This window comes from Quercus lobata, chromosome 2 (assembly GCF_001633185.2).
Source record: "Quercus lobata isolate SW786 chromosome 2, ValleyOak3.0 Primary Assembly, whole genome shotgun sequence".
NCBI lineage: Eukaryota > Viridiplantae > Streptophyta > Magnoliopsida > Fagales > Fagaceae > Quercus > Quercus lobata.
In genome coordinates, this window is record NC_044905.1 from 91,964,090 (window position 1) to 91,990,694 (window position 26,605).

General features: G+C 33.5%; 3 protein-coding genes across 5 annotated transcripts; all 3 read right to left on the reverse strand.

Moving 5' to 3' along the window:
* Positions 1–257: 257 nt before the first annotated feature.
* LOC115977203 (cysteine-rich receptor-like protein kinase 19) lies at positions 258–10,465 on the reverse strand. The gene is made up of 8 exons (XM_031098912.1): positions 10,200–10,465; positions 5,793–7,052; positions 4,535–4,666; positions 2,294–2,475; positions 1,531–1,741; positions 1,021–1,258; positions 785–935; positions 258–686 (listed from the first exon to the last, which is right to left on the reverse strand). Exons 2-8 carry the CDS (start codon positions 6,904–6,906, stop codon positions 378–380), a joined length of 2,337 nt encoding a protein of 778 aa, XP_030954772.1. The 5' UTR covers positions 6,907–7,052; positions 10,200–10,465; the 3' UTR covers positions 258–377.
* A 4,981-nt stretch (positions 10,466–15,446) lies between these two features.
* LOC115977205 (receptor-like serine/threonine-protein kinase SD1-7) lies at positions 15,447–21,550 on the reverse strand. 3 transcript variants are annotated; one of them, XM_031098916.1, is made up of 7 exons: positions 20,462–21,550; positions 17,937–18,068; positions 17,665–17,726; positions 16,833–17,043; positions 16,346–16,583; positions 16,105–16,255; positions 15,447–15,997 (listed from the first exon to the last, which is right to left on the reverse strand). In XM_031098916.1, exons 1-7 carry the CDS (start codon positions 21,546–21,548, stop codon positions 15,689–15,691), a joined length of 2,190 nt encoding a protein of 729 aa, XP_030954776.1. In that variant the 5' UTR covers positions 21,549–21,550; the 3' UTR covers positions 15,447–15,688. The 3 variants fall into 3 exon arrangements, with proteins under 3 accessions (XP_030954776.1, XP_030954775.1, XP_030954777.1); XM_031098915.1 differs by having other exon boundaries at positions 17,665–17,825; XM_031098917.1 differs by lacking the exon at positions 17,937–18,068 and having other exon boundaries at positions 17,665–17,825.
* A 4,298-nt stretch (positions 21,551–25,848) lies between these two features.
* Positions 25,849–26,394, reverse strand: LOC115973831. The gene has a single exon (XM_031094073.1). The coding sequence runs from the start codon at positions 26,392–26,394 to the stop codon at positions 25,849–25,851; it is 546 nt and encodes a 181-aa protein (XP_030949933.1).
* Positions 26,395–26,605: the final 211 nt, after the last annotated feature.

Here is a 26,605-nt window from a genome sequence, read left to right on the forward strand (position 1 = left end):
ATTTTTTAGAGCGGACACCATAGGTCGAAACTTAAAAAAAAAAAAATTATTATTAAAATTAAGGTTTAGTAGTTTATATAAGCATAACAATATTATTGTACTCTTATACAGACGTTATTTTCCTATTATTTAATTTTGTTCCTTCATCATTTTGGTTTTGTCTTGTGTCACTTCTTCGAGAAAGTGCTCTGGACACGTCTCTATACGTAGCTGTAAAAAGATGCACATGATAATATTCTGTATTCCTATGTATTATGCTTTGTTCGAAGAAACAACAATCAAATTTATGGAGTCTACAACAACAAGAAGACCAGTACTGGGAACAACTGAAAACAATAATCTCTCTAGTATATCATCTCCCAAAAACACCATCCTGGTCATCGTCCACTTATTTGGGAAATTGATGAATCATAAACTGAACAACTTCCTTGCTCTGATGTAGATCTGCCCGTTACTTTTTCATCAATTTGTGTTGAAAAAGCTGGCCTTTTAGGGGTAGAGATAGCACCAATATCATTTTTGAGCATTGAATAAACTTCCAACATTGTTGGTCTATCCACTGGATTTTCCTGAACGCATAACAGGGCTACTTGCAAGCATGTTATGAGTTTGCAAGATGAAGAGGAATCATCCAGCGATGGATCAATAAAATCCATGCCTTCACCTACTATCCACTTCTCATACGCCTGAAATCATTCAGCATTATTCAGCTTTTACTTCAAAAGGCACATTTTTTGAGTTGCAGCAAGTTAAATCAAAAGAAAAGTTTAATGGAGTTGCTTACATATTCTAGAAGGGTCAAAGTTTCATGCGTGCCATAATAACATGAATTCCTCTTGCCACTTATGATTTGCAGAAGTAGAACTCCAAAACTATAGACGTCATACTTCATGGAGTACACACCTTTTCTAACATATTCCGGAGGAACATAGCCACTGTATTGCATATAAAATAGCAGTGCTGAGAGATTAATAACAAGGGAAATACAATTGAGAAATCATCCAAAAGCTGAGCGCTTACTAGGTTCCAACAATCCGGTCTGTGTTTGCTTCATGTTCATCTTTTCCAAAAAGTTTAGCCATCCCAAAATCTGATATCTTTGGATTCAAATCCTTGTCCAGTAAAATGTTGCTAGCTTTAAGATCTCGGTGAATTATTGTAAAATTTGAATATTCTTGAAGATATAGAAGCCCTTGAGTAATCCCTTCAATGATGTGAACACGCTTTCTCCAATCTAACACATGCTGTCTAATTGGATCTGCATAGAATTAAGTCTGTCAGCAGTTATTATCACACATAAAATACTTAACAAACTATTGAAAATGCACTCAAGTAAAACATCGTGGCCTTGCACTTCTCCATAAGCTTAGATTGTCATCTTTGCTTCTCTCAGGATTGAATAATAGTGGCATCAAACCAAAATATCTACTGGATATGTAGACCCATTTAGGATTATAAAATATAACATAAATCTCAGACCCACAAATATATGAAATGATTAACTATAATTGGTACAAAATGATTGCATACCATATAGGTAGAGATCCAAGCTTTTGTTTGGCATGTACTCATAGATTAGCATTTTTTCATCACCCTCTATACAAAATCCCAGAACTCTAACTAGATTTATATGTTGAAGTCTTGCAGTAAGAGCAACCTCATTTGCGAACTCCTCATGTCCTTGTGTAGACGTTTTAGAAAGTCTCTTCACTGCTATTTCCTGTCCCCTTGGTAATATACCCTGGCAAAAATCACACACACCGTTTGCAATGTCCGTAAAGAATAAGCCACATTTACAACTGATATGAATTCACATTTTACAAAGGCAACACTAGCTCCCTCGACAAAAATTGTATAATATGTATATACTCAGCTTAGAAATAGTGAAAGTACTGCTAATTTGGAGTGTGGACAGCATAATCTTATTCTGCTTTCAATTTGTGGTGCAGTAATTGGTTCTCTCTTGATATTGCGTGGTTTGAATGGGTTGTCAATCATTCTAGACTCAACTTTTTAAGAGCCTGATTTTTTTTTCATCTGTAAAGCAGGACAGGGAGCTAATAGTGTTGCTCAAGGGATGAGGGTGTAACACATAAACAGAGTTAAAAGCTCTCAAGTCCCTTCAAACTTTTCCTGAACTCCAAGAACCTACATAAGCTACTCTTTACTATAATAGCTAAACCTTAAACTACTTGAATCAATTAACATTTGTTTCACGAAAACCTACATACCCTACATTTTTTTTTCAATGTTTTCCCTTTCATATAAAGAATAAGAACAGTCCAGAAATTACCTTGTAAACAGGGCCAAAACCACCCTCTCCAAGCTTGTTGGCACTTGAGAAGTCATTTGTAGCTACTTTGATGGTGGAAAGGCTGAGTGCTTTCGGATTAGGATCATTGCTGTCAAGATTTTCAGAATCTAATGTATTGTTTACCGGCTGAGATGGACTTCTGTTGTCTAAAATCATCATGCCTGCAACAAAAATTGGAAAAAGAAGAAAGAAAAATTATTAATCTTAATATCATACTAAAGAGAAACGCTCTGTTAATAAGTAGAAAGTTTCTGCATATTGGTTTGAGAGAAGATTACATTGTGTACATGTATATATAGGGAAGAATCTACAACATAGAGGAAACGTCAGACCAATCTCTATAATCGGCTCCTAATGGATACAAATCAATCTCTGGAATCATGGGATAGATGGGCTGAGAATCTAGTGCTGAAATCTAGGCTAATCAAGGCACCCAAGCAAGTCTGGAAAACACTCAACAGCATCCCCATCCCCCAGGAAACTAATGGAGAGTGAATGCACCACTATTTTGTTGCGAAGTAGAAGGAAACGAGAGGAAACCAATCCCTTCGTGAAGATCTTTGTAGTCTGATTTTCAAAAGGAACAAGTTGCCCTTTAAGAGTAGTGATGAGATCATGAATGAAATGATAATCTACCTCGATGTGTTCTGTGTGATCATGAAAATACTGGATTAGCAGCCATACAAGTAGCATTGATGTTGTTATAGTAGAGAAGGCAAGGATCCTGGATGGAGACTTGGAGTTCACATAGCCCAATTTGCATCGGAGAAGGCATGTAATGTGAGAGAAGAGCATGGCTTGAGGTGGATGCCAAGGTCAATGGTGCCTTTGATATATCAAAGTATCTGCTTCACAGCCTGTAAGTGCACAGTGGTGAATCGGGGGCTAGTCATCATTAGGTTTTGAAGTTAGCCCAATTTGCTTGTATAAGGAGGGATCAGATAATGTCACCATCACATAGAGAAAGCTTGGAGACAATTTAAACTGGTGTGGAGCAAGGTTTGGCCTCTAACATGGATGTTCATTCAAGGAGAGTGGGCCTACTTGGATTGAGAAAGGTGAAATCCTGTTGAAGTACGCTTGGCTTCAATGCCTAAAAAATAGTGTAGTCCTTCATGGCAAACTGTTGATTATTAAAATGAATGAACGATTAAAGAATGGAGGAACAACTGCCAGTTAGGATAATGTCGTCAACATAGAGAAGGAGAATCATGATGCTAGCCAAGGATCGAACGAGAAACATGCTAGAGCCAGCCCTACTGCATATAAAGCCATGATGAAGGAGAAAGGCAATGAATCTCTAACTCTAGGCTTGCGAAGCCTGTTTGAGGCCACAAATGGCCTTATGAAGGCGACAAACATGAGTAAAGGATGAGGAGTCACAAAACCCCCGAGGTTGTTCAATATAAACTTCTTTAGAAAGCACGCCACGGAGAAAGGCATTTTTTATATCAAGTTGCTGAATGGGCCAATGATGGGTGAGGGAGAGTGATAGAACTATGCAGATAGTGACCGGCTTCCCTACCTACTAAAGGTTTCTATGAAGTCCACAGCTTCTTGTTAATTATAGCACTTGGCAACAAGATGAGCTTTATACCTTTCAATGGGGCCATTGGACTTCTTCTTAACTTTATAAACCCCTTTGAAGCCAAGAATGTTCATAGAGGGATGATGAGGGACAAGGGACCAGGTACTATTTGAAAGGAGTGTATTGAACTCATGTTGCATAGCAGCACACCAATTGGGGTCTTTAGAGGCCTAATGATAGGTGGCAGGCTCAGTTTTAATGATTCATATAATTTATTTTTTATCAAAAAATGGAAAAAGCTCACCTACGCTTACTGTTTGCTTCTCCAAAAAGCACTAGAAAAGCGTCCCTGAGGCAAGCTTCACTAAATGAGTTTCGCTTCGACCAAGCGAAGCACTCAGAGCTTAAGGCTTTGAGCTTTAAGCGCGCTTATGCGCACTTTTATCAACATGGGTATTTGTAGGTAAGAATCTACAACCTAGAAGGAAAGGTCAGACCAATCACTATTATCAATTCCTGATTGATCCAAATCAAATCACTTGAATATATCAAATCTCTAGAATCATGGGATAGATGGCAGAAATTAAGGCTAATCAAGGCGGCCTGAAACTCACTTAACACATACTAACAAATGGAAATGCTCTTCAATATCATGTTATTCCAGGTGAAGTATTACAGTTGAGGATACTTACCTTTTGACTTCAGTACTCTGTCTCGTATGTAATACATCATGAAGGCTAGAATGATAATGATTAAAGCTGTCGGAAGCATAATTATCAACAGTAATTTTCGCTTTTTTTCTGGACCATTATCTTCCTCTTGAGCTGTCAATGCAGTCCAGTACTTAAATCAACCTCTCATTTTGAAATCAATAAAATTATTGCACCTAGATTTCACTAAGTTCTTCAACATTGTACTGAGAAAAAAAAAAAAAAAATAGAAGATACCTTCTATAGAAAATTTTACAAAAACTAGTATTTAAGAAAGACGCATAAAATAAGCAGAAGAATCTTCCGACCCTCCCCGCTTTATGGCAACTCTAACCAAAAAAAAAAAACTGCTTGTCTTATAAGCTCAAAAAAAATCTGAAATATAGGATTGGAAGAAAAAAAAACATAACAAGAGGGTTAGTCTAAAACTTGGTTGAAGATACTTGAGTTGGACGCAAGCACTCTGTTAGATGTCTAACAGAATCGTCTGCATTCTGCTAGATAAAGAGCTTTCATCCAAGATGACAGGGTGATGGAATTTCTATTCTCCCACTAATTTTTAATAATTCTATCGTATATGATCAAATTCTTAAGGCCAATTAGGGACTTAATATTTGCTTCATTCAAGCTTAGCAATTCTGACAAGCAGGCCAATTACATTGTCACAAGCATTAAGGCTAGGCTCAACAGCTGCTACTTGGTGCACAAGTGAGACAAACACAAATGAGTGGAAGGATGATTCTTGTACAGCACTGGCATCAATGTGGCAGAGATATTGTGATGTTTGTAAGACAGACTATAGGGATGATTATACCCTCTTGGTATAAGAAATGTGAGGTTAATGAAACGTGAACAAAAATACAAAGCATGATGAACAGGTTTGTTCCTGAGGGTCCCCATTTGGTACAACTAATTAACTTTTGGAGTTTTTTGTTTTTGGTTTGAAAATGGGGTTGTTTGAATATACTGTTACTAGAAATAAAGTGAAGATTTTATACTTTGAAAAAGTGCAGTTTGAAACCACTTTTGCCAAACGGGTCCCTTCACTTAGTTGTAGCAAAAATGTATTATGATGAGTAACCTACTTTGTGGGCATTTGCATGAAAATTTTCCCTTTTGTTTTCTTCCATCTCTAAATAAACAGATTCACAGAACGAAGTTGTAGAAGGATTTGTAATGTGAATTCATGGACTAGTGTTTGGGAAGGACAAAATACAACCATGTAAATTTCAAATGGTACCTGCCTGAGAAAGCATCCAATTATCATCATTGCTGACCTGAAACACATTGTAACCACGTAGATTCTTCTGCTTGGCATAAGAAATCTTAGCTCTGATAGACTCCACATCATCGAAATTAATCCAAGTCGATCCTATAATGCAGTAATTCATAACAAAAGTTGCATTGAATATTGTTTTAGCATTATAACTTTGAATGTATGTCTTGATGTACTTGTAACTCATGGATCCATCTTCCGTTTCAGCCCGCCCTGACGATGGTGCACCAATAGCATTCTCTTTGGGATTCACAAGTGTCCAGGCATAGCCATGGTAAGGCAAACCAAAAACCAGCTTTTTAGGTGGAAATCCTTTAGCCAACCACCCTCTTATACCATAATCAGTGTTCACATTGCTTGATGGATCATATAAAACAGCATGAGCATGAATAAATTTCTCATTTAAGGGCAGATGATAGTCATATGCCACAACATGTGCCCAATCCATATTTCTTTGTATTGAGCCAATTGGGTAACCCCCAAATTCAAAACTTGGTAAGTAATAAAGGGCCATCGTCAGTATCAATTTTGACTCGCTCGAGTTTCTTAACTCAGAATCCACAGCAGCTCGCCATTCATCCAACAGAATTCCCATATTGGTCATATCGGAGGCAGTGTTAGGCCAAAGCCAAAATAAGTCTATGCCTTGAAATCCATATTGCCTTGCAGTTTTTATTGAGGATTCAATGAAAGACTTTCTGTAAGAAGATTGGTTAAGCATTGAAGACAATACTGAAGTATTGACTTTCTCACCCAATATGGATTTAGCAGTTGTAGCTTGTCCATTCCAGATAGATAGAAGTGTGATAACTGATGGGTTCTTACTTTTGACAATGTTGGTGAAGCTAGAAAAGTATTGTTCCTGCTCTGGGGGAATGGAAAGCTGGTAGGTGGTGGAGCTGACATTAGCAAAGCCACATATTAGGTGTGTAAACAGGGCAGAATTTATGTCAGGAATCGGGGATTCACTGCCAGCATACCAGTAACCAGCTTTAGTCCAAGGTTGAGCAGTACAACAGTGCAGTTGATAGGAAAGGATGGAAATGAAGATGAGGAGGATGATAATCTTGGAATCCATGGAGAGAAATTAAGCTAGTTGATATCTTTTATCAAAAAAGCCTACATGTGGAAGAAGTTGTGGAATCTTTTTTGATAGGGTGAAGTTGCGGAATCTGATTGCACCCAATAAAATAAAGTTGTTGACAATGCAAGCATGTAGAAGTCCTGCATACAAAAGCGAATCGTAAGAGGAAACAATTACAAATTATTACGTGTGAAAGATGGGCAACCTGTAGTGTATTCTTTTTTTACTTTTTTTTTTAATAATTATTTTTAAAATAATCAAAGTTTAAAATGAGAAAGAAATAAAAAAAAAAAAAATTAGACACATAGTCTATAATTGGAGGTGTACAAAGTGGAACACAAAAAGTGAATTAGAAAAATTTTATTCATTGCAAATACAAATTTAGTACCAAGATTGTTTTGCTTTAGCCAAGGAAATGAAATGTTTTGGTACTACCAATGTATCATTTCAAGATTACCGTTATTTATGTACTTTTATATATATATATATATATATATATATATATTTATATATATGTTTTATATGTATGTATTTATATGTTTATAACATATAATTTAAAATCTACACACTTTATAAGCTTAAATTTTAGTCTAAGTACACTAACCCGATGTATTAGCTTAATAATATTTTTTTTAACAGTTTTTATTATTTTTAATTCTACCATCTGAAACATTAATTCCGACCAAAACATTCAAAAAATCATTGGTATAATTGGTATAAGACGGTACATCTTGATATTTTATCTGGTACATTTTAGAAAAATACTAATACCAATTTAATTGTCAAAACAGTATATATTGCCAGTACAATCAATATCAAGATTTTGAATCTAGTTGGAGACTATCTTTTCAGCTTGGCTTGTGGCAGCACTAGATCGAAGAAGACAATAACATTGTGAGTTTTCTATTTGGTTCCATAGAATTTGAAATCCAAAAAAAGATCATGTTTTGAAATTCTCACTAAGAGCTATAGAAAACTAATTATGCCACACAAAGAGAGAGAGAGATGTGAAAAAATATTTTAAATAAAAATTAGTTATTTTTTATCTAGTAAAGATTTATAATAGTTTTATATAATTGTATTCTTAAATGTTGGGGCTTATTTTAATTGGACTAGACTGACTAGTTATCAAAAGCGTATACTTATTTGAGTCTTTTGGCTGGATATTGCAGAAAACTGAGTTTATTGGTGATATAGGTACTGTTCAAAGTTATTTGGAAAAATGAGGAAAGAGAGTGAATTTCGACAATGGTATTCCCAAAATTGCAAGAAAAAGTATGAAAGAGAGTAAAGATAAGTGATGTGATAAAGGAGAGAAAAAAAAATTGAATTTCGGTAATGAGATTACCAAAATTCTTGCTACCCGAAGCTGTTGCCCAAGTGAGTGTGAAGTGCTAGTGCTAGGTGGAGTGCCCCAAGGGAAACCAATTGTGGCAACCAAGTTGCCGAAATTGTAGGGAAGGGAGGAGAGAGAAAATATGAATTGTGGCAACCAAGTTGCCAAAAATGGGAGGAAAAAAAAAAATTTTGTGGCAACCAAGTTACCGAAATTTTGGGGAGGAATTAAAAAAAAAAAAATTGTGGCAATAGCATTGCCAAAATGGAGGGGAAAAAAAATTTGTGGCAATTGACTTGTGGCATTTTATATAACTAAAATTGATTCCCTGATTATTATAACACTTAATAAATAATTATTATAATGCATTTCACATGGCATGGGACATGGCTAGTAGTTAATAAATATATATTCATGCATGCCATCGATTAGTAATTAAAAAATATATATTCATTCACAAGACAAGTTAGACTATTCTAAAGCTTATAATGGTCTAAGGCTAAGAAAGTAAGATAATATAGAAAAATAATAATTAACAAAATACATTTTTGTGCAACAACTTTTGTGGCAATTGATTTGTGGCAATGCCATTGCCAAAATGGAGGGGAAAAAAAATTGTGGCAATTGACTTGTGGCATTTTATATAACTAAAATTGATTCCCTGATTATTATAACACATAATAAATAATTATTATAATGCATTTCACATGGCATGGGACATGGCTAGTAGTTAATAAATATATATTCATGCATGCCATTGGCTAGTAATTAAAAAATATATATCCATTCACAAGACAAGTCAGACTATTCTAAAGCTTATAATGGTCGAAGGCTTAGAAATTAAGTAAGATAATATAGAAAAATAATAATTAACAAAATACATTTTTGTGCAACAACTTTTGTGGCAATTGATTTGTGGCAATGCCATTGCCGAAATCAATTGCCACAATTTTTTTTTTTTTTAATTCCTCCCTAAGATTTTGGCAATTTAGTCACCACAATTCTTTCTTCTTCTTTTTTTCCTCCCATTTTTGGCAACTTGGTTGCACAATTCATATTTTCTCTCTCCTTCCTTCCCTACAATTTCGGCAACTTGGTTGCCACAATTGGTTTCCCTTTGGGCACTCCACCTAGCACTAGCACTTCGGGCACTTCACACTCACTTAGGTAGCAGCTTCAAGCAACAAGAATTTCGGTAATCTCATTACCAAAATTCAATATTTTCTCCCTCCTCCATCACATCACTTATCTTTACTCTCTCTCATACATTTTCTTGCAATTTCGGCAACACCGTTGCCAAAATTCACTATCTTTCATAATTTTTCCAAATAACTTTGAACAGTACCTATATCACCAATAAACTTAATTTTTTGCAATATTCAGCCAAAATACTCTACTTATTTGGCATTTAATACTTATTTGGATAGAAGGAGCAAGTCTAAATGGTACCTAATGTTAGGGGAGCATATCAAAATTTTGAAATTTTAAGGGAAAAAAAATCAAAAATATTCCAAATTTTAAGATTACAATTTTTAATTTATTCAAAATTAAATAAAAAATTAATCACAGAATACTAAATAAAAAAATATAATCTAGCAGTGTATAAATATTTATATTCACAACTATATAACCAGCGGATTATATATTTGTATAGGCCACACAGATATAATCCCAAAGCAATAAAGATATTGGTGACATAGAGAATGGCCATAAAGAGGAAGGTGAAAGGAAACTCCTTCCAATGAAAAATCACTGCTAATCACACACACACACACACACACACACACACACACACACACACATATATATATATATATATATATATCCCAAAACAAAGATATTGGTGACATAAAGATCGAATGGACATAAAATGGAAAATGAATGGAAAAACTTTCCAACGAAAAACTACTACAGCACAAAATTAATTTAAAAAGTCAATGACTCACAAAACCTTTGTAATATAGAGCAACCTCTTCAAGCGCCTTGTCTGCCTAGCGGCCCCAATTCACTAAAATCCCCGGAATCCTTTTCAAGTGATTTCCTCCACAGGCTTCATGCCAGCGATATTCCTGAACTTCTGATACTCCAAGGATCCTCCCTAAACGTTTGTTTTAACTTCGCTTGTTTGTTTGAACTCAAAAATGTTTCTTTTTGTTCTCTCTGCCTTCGAAAATGGCAGATGCTCATTTTCTCAAAATACCCTCCAATTTTTACACAGCCAGCGTCTTCCATAGGACTAAGGAACACTGGAACAAGACTCGATGCCTAGTATCAAAAGCCTTTCATATCTCTGACTTTAAGGACAAAAAAAAAAAGGGTCCTACTTTGCACGTAAGATGTTTCTGACTATTATGAGCATGATATTTTTCTTGACAAATATCACAAGCATAGATGACAAAACGTGTATCATATCGTAAATTGATTTTTGATTTTTTTGTATCATGTATCATATCATATCATATCGTATCATATATCATAAGATACACAAATACTTAATAAAATTTATAAAAAATTATAGATATATATATATAAAAGGTATATTCATTATAAATTTTGAATATATTTAGTTAATAACTAATTTATTCATCACTTATATAATAATATTTAAAAAGCTAATTAAATAAATTAAACTAGCACGTATTTATAACATACACATTCAAATTGCTTAAATTCAAAAGTGATAATATATAACAAATGACCCAAAAATTAATTTATTTTCATCATATTGGCTAATCAACCTCATCTAAGTCAATACTATCATCATGTTTATCATTTTGCAAATTTATTTCTTCATTAAAATTTTCTTCATCGTCATTAACATTTACTATCTCTTCTAGTTCTTTTTATTTTAATAATTAAAAAAAAAAATCTTCTTGGCATTCTAGTTTCTTGGACTTATAACAATAGTGAAAAAAAATTTTAAAAAAATTATATTTTCAATTAATATCTTATTCTAATATAGAAAATAAATTTGTAAATATTAAAGTGAAGTGTAAGTGTGTACTGTGTAGTCCAAATTTTGTAGAAGAAAGAGAGGGAAAAAAAATTATGAATATGTTATTTTATTAAGTTAAATTAATTAACCTAATAATTTTGTGTTTAAAACAAGTCTAACAACTTGTAAGATTCAAATAAAAATACAAATTTTAACAAAAAATTTCATTTTAAAGCATTTGTCTATGTATCGTACGATACGTACGATTTTACGATACGATACGATTTATACGATACACACACTATATCGTACGATTCATGAACACTTACGATATGCCGATACGATATAGAACTTTTTACACACAATATCATACGTATCGTACGATACGTATTGCGTATCGTACGATACTGACAACTATGATCACAAGCAGAGGTAGGAAGATGTTACAATCTTATTTATACCCCTTTGTTATCTATCATTAACAACATACCATTTCGGAACATAATTTTTGCTACAAACTTAGATATCATTTGCTAAAGTGATTAATCGTTGTAATGGAAAAAAGTGATAGATCTATATAAAATAAAAGTGATTATATGTACTTATGAATTATAGTAGACCATTTCAACAAATTTTTTAAAAAGTTATGATAAAAATTGTATCTCTAAACAAGACTTATAGTAAAAAAAAAAAAATGTGAACTTTTTTGTTAAATAATAAGGATAAAACTGTTTTTTTTTTTTCAAAATTTGTTTTGAATGGTCAACTGTGAATTATAGAAAAAAATTATATACCAAGTGAAAAAATTGCCCATTACTGACTATACAACTTTGACAAATTAATTATAGAAGAAATTATATAAGAAATTGGGAAAAAAGTTCTCTTATTAGTCTTACACTTATTGGTTGACCAAGCCTAGGCTAGAATTATCTACTTCATTCAGAACAACCGCACCAGAGAACACAAAAGGAGCTCATTGAAGTATATTGTACGACCGTACCACATCTAATGGTTTCTCACCAATTTTTGTCTTAACCGACGGTACACATCTTTTTTGCTGAATGATACACATCTTTTTACACTAAGGTAAGGGAAAATATTAACTTATATAAGAGCACTGTTATAAGAGCTTATATAATAAAAAAAGTACATTTTAATTAATTAAATTCAAAATGCAGCTATATCAAATTAAAAGTTATGTAAAAATATATATAGTTATTTTAGTAACTATATAAATTTACAATGTTATTTATTTTATATTTACTTTTTTATTTTTTATGTGTTTTGAGAATAAAAGAAGAAAGTGGATAACGATTATTGTATGTGAAGAAAGATAAGCAATTAAATTTTTTTAAAAAAATTGATATTTTAAAACATGCTTACATAAATAGGAAAATGTCCACATTTTAAAAAAAGGTTTTTTGAGGAAAAAAAATGTCTATATTTTAAATATGAAAGTGGATGTGAGAGTATCATTGCCCCAAAACCTATGACTAAAACTTTTTTTTTTTTTTTTTTGAGAAACCTATGAGTAAAACTTGAGTGGGTCTTGGGTTGGATATTGAGCAAAATTTCCAATATAAATCAATTGTCCCATTTTTGTGTTTTACTAATTACAACTTGTTATGTGTTTAATTGTTTTTTTCCATTTTAAACTTTGGTTATTTTATAAATTTAGGGGGAAGGGGAGGGGTGATCTGCTGGTTACTTTATAAGAAAGGTCAAATATACCTGACAAGTTATAACTTATAATTAATAAAACATAAAGTAGAACGCAAAAAATAAAAAGAACAGAGGACTTGTTTTCCAAAATTTCTGTGTACAGTAATATAAAACTTAATTTTGCTTCAATCCAGCTTAACAATTCTGACAGGCAGGCCAATCACACTGTCACAAACCTAACAGAGATATTGTGATGTTTCTGATACAGCCTATAGAGATTATTAGACCCTCTTGAAATAAGAAATATGAGCTTGATAAAATATGAAAGAGACAAAACATGATGAGCGGGTTTGTTCCCGTGGGGCTTAGTCCCCTTTCACTTCTCTTTTGCAACCCAAAAAAAAAAAGTTATGATGATGAGTAGCATTTTGTTTGCACTTGCATAGCAGTTTTCCCTTTAGTTTTTTTTCATTTCTAAATAAATAGATTCACAGAAGAAAGTTGTAGAAGGATTTGAAATGTGAATTCCTGGACTCTTGTAAGAGAAGGACAGATATAGGCATAAACCATGTAAATTTCAAGTGGTAACTGCCCGAGAAAGCACCCAATTATCATTATTGATGACCTGAAACATATTGCAACCGTGCAGCTTCTTCTGCTTGTCATAAGAAATCTTAGTTCTGATAGTCTCCACATCATTGAAATTAATCCAAATCGATCCTGTAATGCAGTAATTCACAACATTTAACATTGAATATTGTTTTAGCATTATAACTTCGAATATGCCACTTGATGTACTAGTAACTCATTAGATCTTTTGGGATTCACAAGTATCCAAGCTTATCCATGGTAGGATAAACCAAAAACCAGCTTGTAACCTTGTTAGCTGGAAATCCTTTAGCGAACATAATCTAATACCATCATCAGTGTTCACAAGGCTTGATGAATCATATAAAACAGCATGAGAATGAATAGATTTTTCATTTGAAGGCAGATGATAGCCATAGCCCATATGCGACAACATGTGCCCAATCCATATTTTTTTGTATTGAGTCAATTGGGTAACTCTTAAATTCAAAACTTGGCAAGTAATGAAGGGCCATCTTTAATATCAATTTTGACTTGCCTGAGTTTGTTGACTCAGAATTCACAGCAGCTTGCCACTATTCCAACAGGATTCCCATGTTGGTCATGTCCAAGTTCGTGTTAGGCCAAAGCCAGAACAAATCTATACCTTGAAATCCATATTGCCTTGCTGCATTCTTTTATTGAGGATTCAATGAAAGACTTTCTGTAAGAAGATTGGCTAAGCATTGAAGACAATACTGTAGTGTCAACTTTTTCACCTAACATGTATTTAGCAGTTGCAGCTTGTACATTCCAGATGGATAGAATTGCAACAACCAAATACGTTTGACAATGTTTGCGAAGCGAGAAAAGTATTGTTCCTGTTCTGAGGGAATGGAAAGTGGTGGAGCTGACATTAGCAAAGGCAGGCACATATAAGGTGTTTGAACAAAGCAGAATTTCTACGAGGAATCGGGGACTCACTGCCAGCAAACCAGTAACCAGATTTAATCCAAGGTGAGCATTACAATGGTGCAATTGATAGGAAACGATCAAGATGAAGAAGAGGGGGTGCTATTCTTGGATGCCATGTGGAAAGATAGCTAGTTAGTATCTTCTATCAAAAAAGGCTTTGTGGAAGAAGTTGTGGAATCTGAATGCAGCTAATAAAATATAATTGTTGACGTGGCAAGCATGTAAGGAAGTCCTGCCTACAAAAGCCAATTGTATAAAAGATCACAAATGATGACGTGTGAAAGATGTAGCAAAGAAATGGAAACAAAATTGCATGCATGCGTTATGAGTTTGCCAGAAATTCATGCAGATTTGAGGGCTAGACGGCAAGTGCAGAGAATCGCAAGAAATAGCCATGGGAGCAGAGGAATATCTAAAGAAATATCAAGAACACATAAAGCAAGTGAGCCAAAATACCTATGAACTCCACCAATAGAAGGCATATATATAATTAACACTGATGGTGCCATGTTTCAAGACACTAAAGAAGCGGCAATAGTAGGGGTAGTAAAATCTTGAATAACAGAACACATTTCTTTTGTTCTTTTTTGCCCAACTCTACCATTATCATCCTCCCAACGTTTGACCTTGATGGCAGCAACGTATAGTTATATGCCCCTAACCATATGGATATGGGTACGGATAAGGGTACGTGAACATATTTCTTTTGTTGGCTATTGGATATTCTTTTCGTTGTTAATAAAAATAAAATAAAATAAAGTAAATTACCAATTAGCCCCAAAGTTTTACAGGTTAGAAAAGATGAATTTAATTGTTTAACAAATATCCTAACAATCCCCTTATGTGTGCGGCTCTAAAGATTCTTAACTCATCATTCATAACTGGGGCCCAATATTAGATTTTTATTTTTTTAAATGGGAGGAACTGAGGACCATATGATACATGATAATTTACTGAATGTTCCAAAAACTTAAACTATTTAGGAGATTGTGAATTTATCATTAAATAAAAATGCTGCTGCAAAATTAGGATAACTTTACAACATCGAAAGTGTCATGGAGTTGAGATGAACAATAAGTTCATTGGGCAATATGGGAGAATCATTTGCCCTTCTAACATGGGAATCACTCGAGGCAACTTGGATAGAAGGATTATCTTTATTTGGCCAAAGGAAAATGAAGGCATTAAAGGTGTATAAATTTATGATAAGGCTTCCTTAGCACAAATATTAACATGAAGTAAGAATAATCAAAGCTATACATTTTCTTTCATACTTTAAATATTTCCACAGTCATCAACAGTCATCGGGGTACTACTTGAGAAATTGTTGCATCATCTACTGAACACATCTTTTCCTGCAATATACATTTTTCTTCCTCATTTTCATCTCTTTGAATCGAAAAGGCAGGCTTTTTAGGATTATTGATGGCTCCAGTTTCATTCTTGAGCATTGAAGAAACCTCTAACATGGATGGTCTATCAATAGGGTTTTCCTGGACACATAAGAGGGCCACTTGCATGCATCTTAGGAGTTTATAACAAGAACAAGAATCATCCAGTGCTGGATCAATAAACTCGAACCCTTTGCCCTCTTTCCACAGCTTATATGCCTGCAATAATTACCATATTTATAGCTCAAATACAAAACTTCAAATTACAATAATCTAAATCACAATATGCTAGAATTATAGAAAGTATTAGCAAGTAATTCACTTACATAGTCTAAAAGGTTCAAATTATCATGTGTCCCATAATAATGTGTATTTCTCTTGCCACTTATGATTTGCAAAAGTAGAACTCCAAAACTATAAACGTCGTATTTCATGGAGTATATTCCTTTTTTTACATATTCCGGAGGAGCATAACCACTGCAAAGCATGTCATAATGAAAACGATGAGTATTCAAAAAATAAAAATAAATAACAGTTGTATATTTCGTTAACAAGCATTTTACTAACTATGTTCCAACAATCCGACCTGTGTTTGCTTCATGTTCATCCTTTCTGAAAATTCTAGCCATCCCAAAATCAGATATCTTAGGTTTCATCTCATTGTCCAATAAAATGTTACTAGCCTTTAGATCTCGATGAATTATAATAAAATTTGAGTATTCTTGGAGATATAGAAGCCCTTGAGTAACACCTTCAATAATGTCTACACGTTTCCTCCAATCTAAAAGAGAGCATCTAGGTGGATCTGCAGCAAGTCAAATTAGTACTTTATTAGTTATTAAAAAGTATGGGGAAATGAAATTCACAAATAATGACACCTCTTTGAACTTAATTGTCTAGCTTTGGTTCTTTGAAGCTTAAGTGAGTGCCATCCTCTTGAGGCTTTGTTGTGGAAATGGTTAGACCCATTTAAGCTTTTGAGTAAAAAATTACAAGTTACTCAGCATATGTATGCAAAAACTATGATGGGAAGCATGAAAATTAATTTGCTGACCAAAGAGGTAGAGATCCAAGCTTCTGTTTGGCATATATTCATAGATCAACATATTTTCTTCTCTCTCAGTGCAATATCCCAAAACTCTAACAAGATTTACATGTTTCAGTCTTGCTGTAAGTGTAACCTCATTTTTGAACTCTTCAAGGCCTTGGTTTGAAGTTCTTGAAAGTCTCTTTACTGCTATCTCCTGTCCATTCCATAAATTGCCCTACGAAACCAACACTCATCGTTAGTATTATATGCCAAAGATAGACATTTGAGCCATACACAATTCTGATCATTATTTACCCCAATAATATTATCTGATATAACTATCAGTTGAAATAAAATGTGCACAAACAGATACACGTGCAAATGTCTAGTCCCTTTCATGGTGCAGCTGTTTCATGGTGCTGCTGTTCAGAGAAAAGAAGATAGCTAAAAGGAAGGGTAAGACAAACAAATTGGCTATTTGGTATGAGGTCTTAAACTAACACTAAGAGATGCCAACCAATTGAGCTACAAGGCTCTTGGCAATTTTACATGATATTTTAAAAGGGAACTCTATAACGTGTCAAGCATGCCTTTTATACAGAGTTAAGCATGCAAAAAGTAATGCACTCTGTGGTTGGAGAATTTTAATAAGCAAATAGAAGACCGAAACCTTCTAATGCGATGTAAATAAAACGAGGTGATTCCTCACCCAACTTATCCTGATCTCCCTAGTTTCCATGATCTGACATTGATGGACAGGTTTTTTTTGTTTTTGGTTAAATAGTATTTGGACTCTGTATCTCAAAATCAATATCCACATAAAGCATTAAACAATGGATGGATTGCCAAATAATACCTTGTAAACAGGTCCGTATCCACCTTCGCCAAGCTTATTCTCACTTGAAAAGTTATTGGTAGCTGCATTAATGGCAGAATAACTGAATACTTGCAGATCTTCAGCAGCTAATATTTTAATTCGGACTTCATATAATAATCTTTTGACACTATCTATACAGCCTGTAACCAAAAAGAAAAGGCGAGAGAAAAATGTTTAGCATCTCCATCTTATAAATGGATGTCGTGAACTTCATCATGAGGTGGTCTCAGACTCAGATTTGGAAAAATTACCTCTTGACTTGATGACTCTGCTCCGTAAGTAACATATCATGGTGCCCAGCAGAAGCACGACTGCAACAGTTGTAGGCAGAGCTATTAACAATCTATGACTCTTATTATGTTGATCTTCGTCTTCCCCTTGAGCTACAAAGGTAGTTCAATTATGTTGATTAGAATGTCAAAAGAGGATGCCTAATATGTGCAAATGGGCAGGCCGCAAGAATATAACAATATAGAATAATAAATAATTTGTCATCAAATTCAGAACCAGGCCTTTTGGCAAAAATGTAATGATAAAGTTCTTATGGCCTCAAATGTAATTTTATATTTGGCATTAATTCTAATTCAACCACCATTAACTATATTTCTGATGTATCACTCTCTTCATGTGGCAAGTACAAGCTCAATGAGATATCAAAGCCAAAGCATGAACTCTGTTTTATTAAACAAAAATGATTATGATATTCAACCCCTGTTCCCTTTTAGCAAGCAGTTAGTTGGGGTCACAACCGAAACCTGAGTCTGTCTCCAATTGTTGGGAAAAACTACCCACTTTATGGTGAGAGCAAAGTCTCAACCAATATTGCTAATCAAGAGTGAATTTACCAATACAAAGGTAATGAAAGCTAACCACAACAAATACCGAGACTAAGCTAGCAAGATATGTAATATGGAATGTAAGAGACAAACCATCAAACACAGAAGGCCATTCACAATATGTTCGATGATTTGCCTCCTAAATTTCGTATTACATATCTTACTAGTTTAGCCTTACTATGTGTTTAGGCTAACCCTTTTTTTTGGCTAGGTAACTAGGGTGAGTCTGGTAGAGCTGGAACCTTAATGCCCAGATACCATAATAGATGTTTTTTTTTGGTTGGATAATTAAATAGTTACAATGGGGCAATGGGAGATGAGAATTTAAATTTTAGACGTCTCCATTAAAAAAACCCGCAAGTGCCAACTAAGCTGCAAGACTCTTAGCCATCATGTTGGAATCACTAGGATATGCCTTGAACGCTTGACTAATTTCTATTAGCTAATGTGTTGGTAAATTCACACATGCTTGATAATACTAGTCGGATAAGATGAGACTTTGCTTACCATTAGGTGGTTTTTTCCAACACCAATATCATATATATGACCAAGGTTGTCAAAATCGGGATCCTACGTAGGATCGTTGAAAGTAGGTGGCATTGTAAATTGTAGGATCAGATCGTGAATCGTAAGATCCTACATATTTTCATATTTAAAGCAAAAAACACATTGATAATGACTTTGTATATTGAAGAATCATGTAAATTATAAATTCATTCATAAAAAATAAAATAAAAAGTTGCATCATATTATGGGTGTGTTTGGATAGAACTTATTTTGCTGAAACTGAAAACTGAAAACTGAAAACACTATAGCAAAATAATTTTTAAATGTGTGAATAGTATCGTGGGACCCATTTTTATTGAAAAAGTAGCTGAAAAGTGTAATTTGTGGGTCCATGAACAGTGCACAAATGCACTATTCACGGACAAAAAGTCAACAAGTGCGGCTAAAAAAAAAAAAAAACTGAAACGCAGGAAACGCAAAACGTAGACGCAAAAGCTCATATCTAAATTAAGTCTCAATAAATGTTTAATTACCAACCAAATACCAAAATATTTATCAAAACATATGGAAAATATTTTCCAAGTTCTAAGTTCCAAGTTTGAAATCCAAAATATGTTAGCAAATGGAAACTAGCTAATTACAATATGAAATCCAAAAGTAAGATGAAGATTAAGGTGAAGTGAACGTTTAATTATTCTCATTCTAAGGTTCCTATAACTACCATCCTAAATTCCTAATCATCATCATCCATTTCATCATTTATATAGACATTATATATTTGTATACTAGAGTTAAAAGACATCAAGATACAATTTTACACTCAATTATTCAAGTTATATCACTCAACAACAATTAAAGAGCATGCTCAAAAAAATTAATCAATCAATATACAAATACAAGCATAATTGATAAAATTATATATAAAAAACATTTTAGTAATATTATAACACAAATTAGTATATTGATCAAACAAATTTAACAACATTATAGCTTAAAAGGTAGCAAAGCTAACATCAAATTCTTCATTTAGAAATGATGAAGTTTTCCTTCATTTTGATTACAAGTGAACTAGAAAAAATAAAAATGATTACAAGCTTTCCTTCATTTCCTTCATTTAGAAATGATGAAGCTTTCCTTCATTTTGATTACAAGTTAACATGATTTTATAAAAATAAAAAGCCATACCATCAAAACAAAAAATTTATCCCATAAAAAAAAAAAAAAAAATTATGTTTTTGGTAGGCTCTCATACGATCCTACGTATGATTCTACCATTTTTACGATTCTAGTGTAATCCTAATTGTTTTGGTGAGGTGAAATCGTAAAATCAACATGATCCAGATCGCAATTTTGACAATCATGTATATGACTGTGTCAAAATAAAATGAAAAAGAAAATGACCATTGGATTCCAAGTAGTACATTGTAACCTACCTGCTCTAGAAAGCACCCAATTATCATCATTCCCGACTTGAAAAACATTGAAACCAAGTAGCCCGCTCTGCTTTGCATAAGAGACTTTAGCTTTAACAGCCTCCACATCGTCATAGTTAATCCAAGCCGGCCCAATTGTGCAGAAATTCACCACATAGGTAGCATTATACACTGGAGCAGCTTCAGAAGGAAAGCTTCTAAGATACGATTTTATGAACTTATAGCCCATGGAACCGTCGGCTGTAACAGCTGGACCGATAGCCGGTGCACCCATTGCATTATTATTGGGGTCCAAAAGCGTCCACGCATAACCATGGTAAGGCAAGCCCAAAACCAATTTGCTAAGCAAAAATCCTCTTCTCTTCCACTCTTTTATGCCACTATCAGTATTAGCCCCATTCATTGGGTCATATAAAGCCGCATGAGTGTATGTGAAATTGTCGATTCTAGGCACATAGTAGTCATACGCTTTAACATGTACCCAATCCAAGTTTTTCATCATGGACTCAATTGGGTAACTCACTGAATCCAAAGCTGGCAAGTAATAACCAGACATGACCAATAGCAACTCTGACTTGCTAGAGTTTTTTGCCTCAGAAACCACAGCAATTCGCCACTCGTTCAAAAGGGTATCTAAATTGGTCATATCCGAGCTTTTGCTTGGTAGAACCCCACAAAGGTCTATGCCATGAAACCCATAAAACCTTGCTGTTTCTATAGAGGACTGAATAAAAGAATTTCTAAAAGAGGACTGGTTGATCATTGAAAAGAAGATTGGAGAGTCTTCTCTGCCAACCCATACGGACAAAAGCGTTGTAACCAATGGGTTCTTGAGCTTTACAGTGTCGGTGAAAGTAGAGAACTTTTGTTCGGTGGAGGAGTTAATAGAGAGGTGGTAGTTGGAAGAGTTTATGTAAGCAAAAGCACATAGTAGGTGAGTAAAGAGCTTAGAGTTTATGTCAGAAATGACAGTTTCACTACCTGAATAATAATAACCAGCTTTAATCCAGGATTGTTGGGTTGAACAGTAGGATTTGAGTGGCAGAAAGTGGAGGAAGAAGAGTAGGGTGACAAGTTTGGACGCCATTGAAAAATGATGTCTCATGCTTAATGCTTTGGTACCATGTGTCAAAGCGTAGGTATTTAAGCTAGAAATAAACAAGATGACTTTGACCACAAGGAAAAGAGGGAGGTTAGTTCGGTCCGGAGCTGGCGTAGAAGTGGGTTTCACGCCAGCTAATGAGAAGGTGCCACATCATCATCTTAACAAATCCCCAATTTCACACACAAAAAAAAAAATCACTGTTTGCAGGACTTGCTTACCAGCGAAAATAGCCAAATACCACATTTTGGCAAAATTTGTGGCAAATTAGCACTGTTTCGAAAATATTTAGTAATTTATCACTTTTTTAGTATTTGAGTTTCACAAAATCGAGTTTTAAATAGTACTTGAGTTTAGTGAATTTGAGTTCCTAGATGAGTCGCAAGCGTGGCACTGTTAACCTGGAATTTATACAATTAAAAAAGAAATATGGTACTCGATATTACGGAAATCGAGTACTTTTTTATAGTACTTCTTTTTTTCTATTTTTTGTTTCGTACAAAACTTTTACTTATTTCATCTTCAACTGCTTGTGATCGTTGTGTCCACCAAACTAAATACCACATTTTAGCAAAATTTGTGACAAACTAACATTGTTTCGAAAATATTTAACAATCTACCACTTTTTTAGTACTTGAGTTTCACAAAATCGAGTTCTAAATAGTACTTGAGTTCAATGAACTTGAGTTCCTAGATGAATCGCAAGTGTGGCACTGCTGACCTGAAATTTGTACAATTAAAAAAGAAATATGGTACTCGATATTACGGAAATCGAGTACCTTTATAGTACTTCTTTTTTTCTACTTTTTGTTTCGTACAAAACTTTTACTTATTTCATCTTCAACTGCTTGTGATCATTGTGTCCACCAAACTAAGTACAATGTCTGGACTTTAAAAAGTTTATGTGTGAAAGTTCAATTAGTGAGCAAAACACTAATGAATGTTTAGACCCCCAATTTTAACAATACCAACACAAGCTTATATACAAACAATATATGTGTGGAATGATGAATATAAGCTATAACCAAATAGGTAAAACACTCTAAACCATAATTAATCACAAACACAGCAGCAATTAAAAGGTAAAGAGTAAGGGAAGAGAGATGCAAACACAAAGATAACACCGACACGTGTTATCGAAGAGGAAATCGAAGAACTTGACGAAAAACCTCCCCGCCACCCTCCAAGCAGTCAAATGATCTACTAAAAAATAAAGTTGGGATACATGAATAGCAAAAGACCCTCTCCAAGCCTAATCTACCCAATGCACATAAGCCCTCCAAGTTTCTTGCTCTAATAGGGTTATGCCTAACCTTGTCTTCTTTAACTTCCCGGATCCCGCAATAAGCCCATTGCATCAACCAAAAAATTGGTCATCTCCGAATTGCTTTCCAAGCACCAAAATACCTCCTCACTGATATAGGTATGGTGCGATAAGGATTTGGCAAAATGTACCTCTCAAGGATATGTCAAAATTTTGATATCCCTTTCTTTAATTGAATTTTTTCCCCTTCCTTGCCATAGATCTCTAGTAACTATAGTTGGGTTTGGGCCTCTCTCATTTCGATTTCTCTCTCTAATGCCTTTTTTTATTTTCACTAAAACCCTTTAGGTCTTGTTTTGTCTCAGTTTTGATCCTTTTGATTACTGGGTTTTATTATGGACTGTAAAGTTTGATAATTTTTCTTGGGTTTGAAAATTGGGGTTGTTAGGTATGGCCGAATGTGCTGTGATTGAATGGAAAGTTATTCTTTTTTTCTCACAACAGGGAGCACCAATTGGACAAAAACAAGAAGTCAAGGAAAGAAAGAAAAAAAAATTGCATATGGTGTTAAATTCAACAGAGAACTTACATTAGGCATTCAAATCAATCATGCCTTCCAAAGATGGTTGTTGAACTTTTATATAAAACTAGTTATAGGCTCGTGTGTTGCACGGTTTTATGAAAAAGCTTATAAAATAAATGTATAAATAATTATATATTTTAATAGATTCAATAAAGATAAAAGAAAAAATTATCAAGTGTAAATAATTATCTCACTAAAATAAGGGGTAAGATTTCTTCCTAAAACTAAATCAAATTGATAATTCCAAATTGAATTTTAAATTGATAATTATTTAACAAAAGTACTAAACGATTGATAAATCAAAAATTAATATAATCTTGATAATATTATAAATTAAAATTAAAGTTGATAATTCAAGAATACACATGTAGAACATCTTGATAATTTGATGTAACATAAAAATCAAATAAGAAAATTGTTAAAATTAATATATTAATTCTAACCATATTTAATCATTAATTCTAAGACTCTAACCCTAAGCTTATAAATTAGATTAAAGATAAGAAAATTAGTTTAAATAAAAGGTAACCAATACACAAAACCTAACCAATTTAATAAAAACAAAATACAACAACAAAGAAGGAGCCTTTAGAAGCTTGACAATGTTTTCGAATGTTATGAATTCATTAATTAAAATCACATGACGACAAAAAACCAATAATAACACTAAAGAAAATAAACAAAATGAAAATAATAATAATAAAAAGAAGAAAGAATGCATACCTGCATTATCATGGGATTTAGGTATTCATATATTGAAATAAGCTTCACTCCAAAAAGGATATATAGGGTTATATATATTGGTAGAGTTTCATTTAAAATATAATTCATTTAAATCTTATTGAAATTAAAGATATCTAATCAATATGTTTTTTTTTTATCCCTTAAAAATTGGAATTAAAAAAAGGTCATATGAATAGAATGAAAGGGAAAAAAAAAAAAAGTTGATTTAACATAACGTAAAATAAATAAAAAATAAAAAAAGAGAACGTGATTGATAGTTATAAGGAATTTTGATATATATATATATATATATATATTAAATGTCATCAACGTAGAAATTATCAAATTAATGGAGATATATACTATTTTTTAGAATAGATAGAGATTATCAAATTATTAGAGATATATACTATTTCTTGGGATAAATTTATATTAATCACCTTTTGAAGAATTTGGATTGTGCTTATCCCTAAATAATCAATTTTTGTAGCTCGATATTCTGATAAAATAATATAAAATTTTGAAAATTTAGATGATAAATATTATCTAAATTAAATTTTTGTATGTTAAATATTATCCCCTAATTTAAGAAAAATATCCTAACAAATAAAAAAATAATGTTAATTAGATGATAAATATTATCTAAATTAAATTTTTGTATGTTAAATATTATCCCTTAATTTAAGAAATATATCCTAACAAATAAAAAATAATGTTAATATAATTTTATTTAATGATAAGAATGAATTAGAGTCCTGATAGTATACTATTCCTTTTTAGTTTTTTTAAAAAATCTAAAAATTTAATAAAATTTCTGCAATTTAGTGAAGCCACTTTGCATAATCACGGCATCTAAGCCAAACTTTTATTATATATAATATGATTTGATCAGCATATAACTTAAAAATAAAAGTTTTTGTCAATGTTTTGAAATTTGGAATTTATTTTTAGTAATTTTGTCAACTGCAAGTCACTTTCCATTCAATCACAGCACATTCAGCCATACCCAACAACCCCAATTTTCAAACCCAAGAAAAATTATCAAGCTTTACCGTCCATAATAAAACTTAATTATCAAAAGGATCAAAATTGAAACAAAACAAGACCTAAAGGGTTTCAACAAAAATAAATAAAAGACATTAGAGAGAGAAATCGAAATGAGAGAGACCCATACCTAACTACAGTTACCAGAGATCTATAGCAAGGAAGGGGAAAAAAATTCAATTAAAGAAAGGGATATCAAAATTTTACCTGATCTAATAAACAAAGGTGGGTGGCTGAAATGCATAGCCAATTGTTGGAGCATCATCATTGGCTGATGGCAGATTGGAGGTGGTGTGGGTACAAGGAGAAGACTGTCGTTGGGTTTTGATGAGATGAAGAGAGAAACAAAGATGAAAGGGATCAGAGAGAAGAAAGTGTTTGAGTTTGAGAAAAAATTCAAGATATTATGTGGGTTATAATCGTGTATTAAGATGTATTAAATTTTAAGTTATTGGTTGAGGTGGCGCTTTATCATTGGAGTCGCAAAAGAGGTGTTTTACGCCATCTCTGGACAGAAGGTATTCTCTTGGTAAAATTGGTATTATATTATTTAAGCAATATATTATACTTTTTTTTTTTTTTTGAGAATCAAGACTTTGAACCTTTATTAAGTAAAATCAGCCATGATCGGCAAAAAGTACATGAGAAAGCTGTGGAGGAGCATCCTCCGTCTACACTGAACAACCTCTAACATGTCTAGCATGTTTAGCTAGATTGTGCGCTACATTATTACCACTTCGACCCGCATGCGAGTACTTGATGCTGCTACCTGCTACGACCATGGATTTTGCCGAGCTGAGTATATGACCATATGAAGAAAGGGATTCATCATCAGATTGAAGTGCCTTTATGATATTTATAGAATCACCCTCTAGTACGAAGGAGGTGAAACCAAGTCCCTGTGCGAAGGAAATAGCTCTAGCTACTGCCATAGCTTCGACAATTTTTGGAGAGAATGGGAGACTTGCTTGCTCAGACAAAGAAGACAGTGCTTGCCCTCTGCTATCTCGAATGACGACTCCCAAACCTGTTTTGCCCACATCTCTAAACTGTGCTCCATCGAAATTAACTTTTATTACACCCTTTACCGGTGGAGACCATCGAATCCGGGGTTGACTAACGCTTATGAGTTGTGGAGAAATAGAGGAATTTGCCCGTTGGAAGTCAGCCAATGCTTGTGACGCTGTTGGAACGACCAGTGATAGCAGATACTCCATGGGAGATGTTCGCACTTGGTTTCTACGATGCCAGTAGCTCCGTATTTTTCTGTTCTTGGTGAGCATACGTGAGCACTTCTTGGACAGGGCCGGCTCATGGCCTAGGCAAGTTAGGCCTAGGCCTAAGGCCCCACCAAAAAACAAAAATTTTCTTAAGAAAAAAGGCCCCACTTTTCATAATTAAAGGCCTAAATTTTTATAAAATTATATA

Coding starts and splice junctions, on each gene's coding strand:
- LOC115977203 (XM_031098912.1), bottom strand. CDS start 6,906: ATGGATTCCAAGATTATCATCCTCCTCATCTTCATTTCCATCCTTTCC. Junction 1,259..1,530: donor CTTGGATCTCTACCTATATG/GTATGCAATCAT, acceptor AATTCTATGCAG/ATCCAATTAGACAGCATGTG. Junction 687..784: donor CTTTGACCCTTCTAGAATAT/GTAAGCAACTCC, acceptor GAATGATTTCAG/GCGTATGAGAAGTGGATAGT.
- LOC115977205 (XM_031098915.1), bottom strand. CDS start 21,548: ATGGCGTCCAAACTTGTCACCCTACTCTTCTTCCTCCACTTTCTGCCA. Junction 17,044..17,664: donor GATACGGACCTGTTTACAAG/GTATTATTTGGC, acceptor TTGGTTTCGTAG/GGCAATTTATGGAATGGACA. Junction 16,584..16,832: donor CTTGGATCTCTACCTCTTTG/GTCAGCAAATTA, acceptor GACTTGCTGCAG/ATCCACCTAGATGCTCTCTT.
- LOC115973831 (XM_031094073.1), bottom strand. CDS start 26,394: ATGGAGTATCTGCTATCACTGGTCGTTCCAACAGCGTCACAAGCATTG.